The sequence below is a fragment of the Eucalyptus grandis genome, chromosome 4 (genome assembly GCF_016545825.1).
Source record: "Eucalyptus grandis isolate ANBG69807.140 chromosome 4, ASM1654582v1, whole genome shotgun sequence".
Taxonomy (NCBI): Eukaryota; Viridiplantae; Streptophyta; class Magnoliopsida; order Myrtales; family Myrtaceae; genus Eucalyptus; species Eucalyptus grandis.
This window is the reverse complement of record NC_052615.1, coordinates 32,049,575-32,057,598: the sequence shown is the minus strand read 5'-3', so window position 1 is coordinate 32,057,598 and position 8,024 is coordinate 32,049,575. Positions and strand designations below refer to the sequence as shown.

Below are 8,024 nucleotides of genomic sequence, written 5' to 3'. Positions count from 1 at the left end.
CTGAGTCTTTCGGCTCTCAACGAGCCGAGACCGAAATAGGGCAACTGATAAGAGACGAGATCGGACATCTTTGATTTGACCGATTTGACCATTAATTGCTCCCGTTGCGTTTCAGCTTCGAGAGCACCCAAATCCAAGATTTACTCTCCTTCGTCCTTCCCTCTCCAGCGCTCACTCCCTTTCTCTTCTTCCTCTTTTAATGGCGGAAAGCCTTTTTTCCTCTTTTTGCCTTTACTTTCCTTTTCAACCTTTTCATTTATTCACTTGCGGACTCTAAATTATATACACGCAATAAATTTATTTCAAATTAACATTTTTATCACTAAAAACTTCAAATCGGTACATTATGATAAATTTACTTCTAAACTAATATTTTGATTATCGAAAATTCGAAACTCAATGTACTCATAACAAATTTTCTATCCATTATCACAAAAAACCACAAAGTTAATATATTTATGATCAATAGAAGATAATTCAAAATTAATATACTTATCAATTATTATGTGTTATATCCAACTCAGTAATTTAACGATAAAATTTAATATAAATAAAAAAAGGAAGTAAATTTATTATGGGTATATTAATTTAGATTTTCTTTTCTTTTCATGGTATCTTCGCTAGTATAAATCATCAGCACGCCTCCTTCATTTTCCTCATGCCGCATATTCCCTGTCAATCCTCTCACTCGCTTCAGTCCACACTACCTTTCCGCGTGCCGACCATCTCTCGCTCTCCTCTGAGAAGCGCTTTTGACCACCATAAAAAGATTCAGGCTCACGCCATAACGCCGCATACACAAAATTCCACTGTCGTCTCCGTCTCGAACTGGAGGACTCCCGAACGATTCCGGCAGCACCCACGATCGGAAAACGAGGGCCGGGGATTTTCGAGATGAGCCACCTCAATTTGGCCACCAGCCTGCGGAGGAGGAAGAGGGGAAGGGGATTCAGGCTGCGGACCAAGCTCGCGAAGCTCTTCCGATGGATCAGGCTGCCCCGATTCCGGAACCCGCAGACGGCGTACCACCGCCGGCCCCGCCGCAACCCCATCTGCAAGATCCTCCACTTGGCCAAGCAGAGGCTGCGCCACCTCAGGCCCCGCCGCCGCGGCGGGTACGTCCGGGTCGGGCACGACGGACCGGGGGAGAAGGCGCCGTCGCCGGACGTGCCGAAGGGGCACCTGGCGGTTTACGTGGTGGGGCAGTCGGTGGACGACACGCGCCGGGTGACGGTGCCCGTGATATACTTCAACCACCCGCTGTTCGGGGAGCTGCTGCGGGAGGCGGAGCGGGTCTACGGGTACGACCACCCGGGCGGGATCACGCTCCCCTGCGGGATCTCCGAGCTCGAGATGGTCCAGACCAGGATCGCCGCGGTGGGCGGCGGCGGCGGCGGCGGCCTACGGCGGCGGGCGTCGTGGCGGCGGTGGAGCTGAGATTTTTCTCCCTTGAATTTGAGGGCGCGGGTGAAGCCTTCTGGGATCAGGATTGGGTGGTCGGCGATAATTTCGCGGCCAAATTTTGATCCAAATTAGCGGTCGCTTGATTTTCTTTGTAGTTTTTTTTTTCTTTTTACTCAATTTTTTCTCTGTGTTTCCTTTTTAGAGCTATTGTAGATTTCTTTTTCCCCTTTTGTATGGGGGGGCCAAGTGAAATATGTAGATTATTCCAATGCAAAGACTAGAATTTACTCATTCACCAGGACAAGAGGAATTGAAAAGATTAAGAGATTACTATTTCATTTACTATTGACGTACAAAACAATATACTCAATTCATGCCAAGATAGCTATAACGCGGGAAAATGCGATTTTAAAGTTAACTCTAAACACACATGCCACTCATCTAATAATAAATGTGTAAGAAATCTTTTATATTGGCAATTGATGATTGCATGTTAATCCAAGGTGAAATGAAGGAGCAAAACTTATGTCGCAATGTAAATTTCCAAAACTAATTACTAGGTGGGCATAACATGTCAATATCATTAAACTTAAATTATCATGTAAATTGTAATTTCAGCTATGTGATTATTAGTACAAATAATACCCAAAAAAGTAAATAAAAACTATTAACTTCATGAATGTGATTTACTTGTTTTAGTAAAAGGGTCACATATTACTTCATCACAATGTAAATATAATGGTCAATTGAAAATTGGGAATAATTCAAGAAAAAAACTTAACAGAATCAAGATAGGTCGACGCCACATAAGGTGTAAGGTTACGAGTAATTACACGATGCGTCATCTAATAATAAAGCATGACTAAGACAATTCTCTTTCTTTTTTTTCTTTTTTTCTCTGCCGAAAGAAAAGCTTTTTCTTTAACGAACTTTCTCTCTTTCTTATCCTCTCTTGCCTTTTGTATACTTTTGCGAGTTGCCGTTGTCCAACAGTAGAGCGCGGGCACTTTTCTATGGGCCGAAGATGGAGCGGACTTCGGGCCCACCAGATGTCGGGGGTAAAGTGCGGGCCCAGTTTACGGTCGAGGAGTGCGGATCCGACACGGCTCTAGCGTGTCTTCACGTGCGCGGTTCGGTGCACGGTGTCCACGTCACCAACGGACAACAGGGCCGTTTACGTTGACCCGTACGATAAAAAGGGGGAGGAATTACCTACCGGAACGAAAAAATAAAACAAGAAATGGACAAACGATAAGTAGGGATTGTAGAACTGGTCCCTCTTGACAAAAGTAATGTGGCTGAGATTTATGAAATCTTGAGTGGGGGCCTACAAGGTCGGAAGCTGAGTTGGAGCACACAAATTTGCTTTACCAACCCGGTTTTAGTGGCCTCCCTCTTTCCTGAAAAAGGGGAAACAGACAATCAAGAGTCGGCTAATCTAATCATCCTGAATGTTATGCATAACAGTTGTACAAAACAAACTACCCAAATTGATAACTGCCCAGACCAGGTCGATCAATTTGATTCGATTCTCGAATCCTAAATTTGGAATCAATGTTGACCCGAATCCCGATTCTTAGATTTGGAATCATTGTTAAAGTAATCGAGTTTCAATTTTCGATTTCAAAAGAGAATCCAATCCAATCAAATTGGACGGCATACACATATTTTTATTTATTTAAAAAAATTAATGGGTTTAGTTTATCGTTTCCAAGGAAATCCTGTAATTAGATAATAAGATATCCGGATGGAATAATAAGATTTATCTCAAATTCCAAATTTATTACTATTCATACTTTGGATAATAAGATATCTAATAAAAACTTGAGAAAAAAATAATAACCGGTTCCATTGAATCCGATCATATGGGTCGTCCAATTCCTGATTTTTGGACCAATTGACTTGATCTCAAGCAATAATTGCGAGCCATTTTTGAGCAAGCACCCGTCTGCCGCCGCCGCCGCCCCCAACCCCTCCCCTCCCAAAAAAGAAAAAGAAAAAATCCCCCATCATTAAATCTCGAAGGATGCTGAAATTAAGAAAGAGTCTAGTCTCAACCTACCCAAGATAACATCCATTTGGATTGTACTTTGGTCCAACCCTCGCCTTGTGTCGCACCATGTGGGAAGAATAAATTCCAGCCTAGGAAAGATACAAAGTTCTTGTCTTCTTATAATGAGATGAAATGATGGATCTCTCTTTTTGATTTCTTTTTCGTCATCAGTGTGATTGACTTGATTTCCATCCGCTTAGCGCTTCCCATGACTTTGCACGTCGGATTCGGTCTCCCGGTCGAAGCGGTTCTGGACTTTTCTGTAACATGGGACACCTCAATCCACATCACCACGTTCGACGCATCCATTGAATCTGCACCTAGAACTTCTAAACCTCTCCTGAAAAAATTTAAAGCAGATGACCTTTTCCCAATGGCCATACAAGGTTGTGCATCGGGTTATCAGATAAACAGAGGTTGTGGATGCATGGCTTTGCTTGATCCTCATGTAAACCGATGTGCAATATAAGATAGTGAGATCATCGCAATTGCATAAAGACGTAGTGAACAGAGGGACCATGGAAATGGACTCTTTTCATGTTTCTGAACTACATATATGTACAAGTTTCACTTATTCTGCTGAGACTTAACTCATTCAGGCACTGTAACCGAGATTTGAAGGATGCCAGAGACCACCATGGCCAGCACACGCACTTGCACAGGCTTCCTCCATTGATTCCCGGGTCACTCGGCTGTTGCAGATGTTGGCGAACGCCCTCATGTGCTTCATCCCGTACTGTGTCAGCGACCCGCAATGCGTCTCGAAGACTCGAACCTGCAACCATCCAAAGTTTTAAGGCATCGCCTTGAAGTCTTTACCGGTTCACAAGTGAAAACAGGGAAGAGAATGACGTTACTATAAGATTAGAGTTATACCATAGATTTGAGGCATTTCCAGTCATCGACGAGAGGCAGACCGGGCTCTCTCGCAGCATTTAGCATGGACGAGCTCTTCTCGGGTCCGAAAAGAAGTGCACCGATCATTTCGATGCTTCCATCCAGATGAATTCTGTGCCTCATGGTGCTAGATATTTGCCCCGTGATCTCCTTCTTCTTCTCTGAATTGTTTTCTGTTTTCTTATACTGCAGAGCATGATGTCTAGTTAAGGCTTGAAGAAGAGGAACTGCGACAGGCTCATTCAATTTAGCACAATATTGTTCCAAAGTGAAATCCAGTGCCTCATTGTACATCGGAAAGTTTTATCTTCTACCGGTGCTATTAAATTAGCACCGCCAATTTTTCTTAGCACAATATTCTAATTCGATGCGAATGTAAAACAAGTATCTTTGTACAGTCCATTGACTAGAGGAGGCAGCAGAAGATGAGGAAGAAAAGAACCATCTTCTATCTAGAGAAGTCTGAACGAATAACACTCAAGGTTACTGAACGAATAACACTCGAGGTTAATTATCAGAGTAAAAGATGTAGCTTAAGCTCACCATCTGCCAGAGGAAGTGAAGATCCGCGTCTCTTTGATTAACGATGCCCATGTATTCAGGAGGGACTCTGTTGGGAGGGAAGTTCACTGTTGCAGGATCAAAACCTTGATACAAGTAAAGCCTCTCGTCCTTAATGCTTTGGTTCCCATACTCCATCACATGTGAACCGGCATTATAATTGTTGAAATTGGATGTCCGCTGCTTTACCTGATCAATCATGATCATCGATCCATCAGCAACCAATCTCAGTCACTGTGTTTAAGGCATATCGAATGCTCAGAGCATCAACTTTACCGATTGATATTGTTGCTTTATGGTTTCTTTCTTCAGATTGTGACTCTCACTGTTCAAGGTTGCATGGAAGTTAGATCATTAATCAACAACAGGACAGCATATGATTCCATAACTGGCAAATCATTTCTATTGCTTAACAAGGCTTTATATCGAACAATTAGAATTAGTATATACTGATGTCCTTTTCTAGTCGATGTGCCAGTTATTTTGGGAAAAGAGTGCACTCCAGAAAAACAGTCTTACCTGTCTTCCATCCAAGCAATACTATACAAGTCACCTAAGCAAGTGATGTACTCTGGAGGAGGCGGAGGTTCCATCCCAGGACAGTAAGTTCCAAAGCTGCTCTCCTGAGCATTTGATGCTGTTGTCACATAGATATCTAAATCTTTTGGCATTATCCCTTCAAAGACGCTCCCACTCTCGCATGCTTCCACATATATAATCTGCGCATGCCAGTGATATTGAGCCTCATCAGATAATTAAAAGCAAAGACAATGGTATGGTAAAAAGCTGATTTCAAAAATGAAACCTATACCATCTCTTTGTAGCCCTTTGCTGCATGTTTTTTCTTTAATACATTGATGAAGTCCATGGCATAGAGGAATGGCATGTTCGGCATCCCTGTATTGATTAGCAATAAGTGATGTCTAAAGCCCCCAATTTTGGCATAAATTGAAAATTTCCATGAGAGATCTCTTTGAACCTTAACCACAACAATACAAATAACATGCAGCCTTTCACAGGATACAACCATCATGCATTTTTCTGTCCAATTCAGATACAAAGTACAGAGGTAGTTAGACAAGTATCTTTGTGATTGTCAAAATCCATTAAATGGGATTAAACTTCAAGACATAAAATGAAGAGATTTACAAGTCTACCTGTTAATACTAAATTGATCCACTCGCTCGCATACTTCAACTACGACTCTACTAACTATTAATTGTGTTATTCTGCCCATTGTAAGATGATGACATGAATGTCAGTCTCTTGATGTCTATTCAATCTTATTGAACAATATCCCATCTCTTTCCACAGTATGAGTTCCACCCCACATCATTGTTGAGTTTGGCAACTCCTATTGGTCAAAATTACTGTCACTGCCAATCGAACTTCAATCAGGTTCGAAGTTACCAAGGGCAAACTAGCAAAGAAATTGCAGCAGACTTAACACCGGTACAAGCACTAAGACTCACCCAGAACACCAGGACCTCCATGATCAGAGTAATAGAGGAAGATTCTGTCATTCGGTTTGCTACTAACCACCTTCCCGCTCCCACCCTTCACAGCACTCTTGTCTCCGAGAAGCACTGCATACAAATTTGCTGCCGTAACATTTTTTCCAGTGTAATCCTGCCATGTTCACCATCAATATCAGCAAACTATTAGAACTGTCTCACTTTCATTACTTTCTCCACTAGCTAATTTGTTCCAAGATCCATATAAACTATGAAAGCTTTTTCAGAAGCACGGACATAAAAAGAAATCAGGTTGACAGATCTTTATAACAATTAACAATAAATGAATCAACATAACAGACATGAAAGAAGTCAAGATAGATAGATCTGTATAGCAGTTAACAATAATTGATTCGACATAACTTTCTTTAAAGTCTTTTTCAATGTCTCTGTTTTAAGAGTGAGGTCTATCAACCTTGGTTCTGCTCAATAATTAAGTTCACTATTAAAACACAATACATTGGATCTAAATAATGACCGCCTTACAACCATCCATCACTATCAAATGACCCAAATATCTTCCGAACATCCCAATCACCCAAACGACCAAGTGGCTAGGAACATTTCTTTTTTACTCAACCAAAAGATAATCAATGACCACATAAGACTTTATGTAAATGGAAGACAACCACAATGGAGCGGAATATTCTCTAAGCAAGTGCAAGGCACGGGAAAAGGAAAAAGAAAAAGAGAAATTTCTAACCTTTGGAACACCAGCATAGACATCATCACCTTTGGGATGGTTGATGATGACCCCAGGCCTGGGGTTCAACTGATGCGTGGCGATGTCGTCGTACATGAACACTACTATGTTCTCTTCCTTGAGCCCTCCTTTCTTCAGTATTTGATACGCATGGCACACATCCGCCTGCATGTACACATGCCCCACACACACACTTTGTATCTTCACCGATCATTCTTGAGTAGAGTAAATCTCAAGCTTGTAGAACACAAGGAAGATTGCAGGTAAAAGATGTTTTAGGTATATCCACAGAGAGCAAAAGATCTCCATCCACCATTGGAAAGCTACACAACATGGCCCCATGTCTCTTTCCGATAGCTTAAACTAAAACTCAACTCTAAGAAACCAACAACAATTATCCCATGTTGAGTCCTCGAGAAGAAAACGTGAGAATGAAGATGCAGAAAACTTTTAAGAAAAGATGTAGCAAAGTATTACCTGATGCCTATAATTTCCATAACCGGACGAACCGGCCACGAGAACGGCCCATCTTGTCCCGACCCCCTGGCCTTCTTCATCCACGGCTTCCTCTCCCTCGGTCGGCATGCGAATCACCGGCTCGGTAAAGCCGAACCTCCAGTCGGGCCGACCGGGTCGGCTCGCTCCTCGGGCTTCTAAGCAAGCCGCGAGCACGAGCAGCAAGGCCGAGCAGATGAAGAGAGCATCTAGCCGACCCATGAGCACAAAGCAACAATCCGCTTCAAGCAAGACTAAGCAAAGCAGCGGAGGAGATCAAGCGGCGAGCAAGCGGGGAGAGAGAGAGAGAGAGAGTATAAGGAGAAGAGGGCAGTGATACGACAGAAAGAAAAGGTGGTGCGACCGCGACGGAGACCGAGAGACTTATTCGGTCACG

General features: G+C 42.6%; 2 protein-coding genes across 2 annotated transcripts; one reads left to right on the top strand and one right to left on the bottom strand.

Annotated features, from left to right (window-relative positions):
* The first annotated feature begins 665 nt into the window (after positions 1-665).
* Positions 666-1,746, top strand: LOC104441880 (auxin-responsive protein SAUR36). The gene has a single exon (XM_010055129.3). It carries the CDS (start codon positions 895-897, stop codon positions 1,435-1,437), a length of 543 nt encoding a protein of 180 aa, XP_010053431.1. The 5' UTR covers positions 666-894; the 3' UTR covers positions 1,438-1,746.
* A 2,170-nt stretch (positions 1,747-3,916) lies between these two features.
* On the bottom strand, positions 3,917-7,879 carry LOC104441879 (vacuolar-processing enzyme). Its single transcript, XM_010055125.3, has 9 exons — positions 7,610-7,879; positions 7,133-7,297; positions 6,388-6,544; positions 5,727-5,812; positions 5,435-5,634; positions 5,192-5,240; positions 4,898-5,104; positions 4,334-4,540; positions 3,917-4,232 (listed from the first exon to the last, which is right to left on the bottom strand). Exons 1-9 carry the CDS (start codon positions 7,847-7,849, stop codon positions 4,053-4,055), a joined length of 1,491 nt encoding a protein of 496 aa, XP_010053427.2. The 5' UTR covers positions 7,850-7,879; the 3' UTR covers positions 3,917-4,052.
* Between the last annotated feature and the right edge of the window lie 145 nt (positions 7,880-8,024).

Coding starts and splice junctions, on each gene's coding strand:
- LOC104441880 (XM_010055129.3), top strand. CDS start 895: ATGAGCCACCTCAATTTGGCCACCAGCCTGCGGAGGAGGAAGAGGGGA.
- LOC104441879 (XM_010055125.3), bottom strand. CDS start 7,849: ATGGGTCGGCTAGATGCTCTCTTCATCTGCTCGGCCTTGCTGCTCGTG. Junction 5,813..6,387: donor TGGAGGTCCTGGTGTTCTGG/GTGAGTCTTAGT, acceptor TAATCAATACAG/GGATGCCGAACATGCCATTC. Junction 5,105..5,191: donor TAAAGCAACAATATCAATCG/GTAAAGTTGATG, acceptor ATGATTGATCAG/GTAAAGCAGCGGACATCCAA.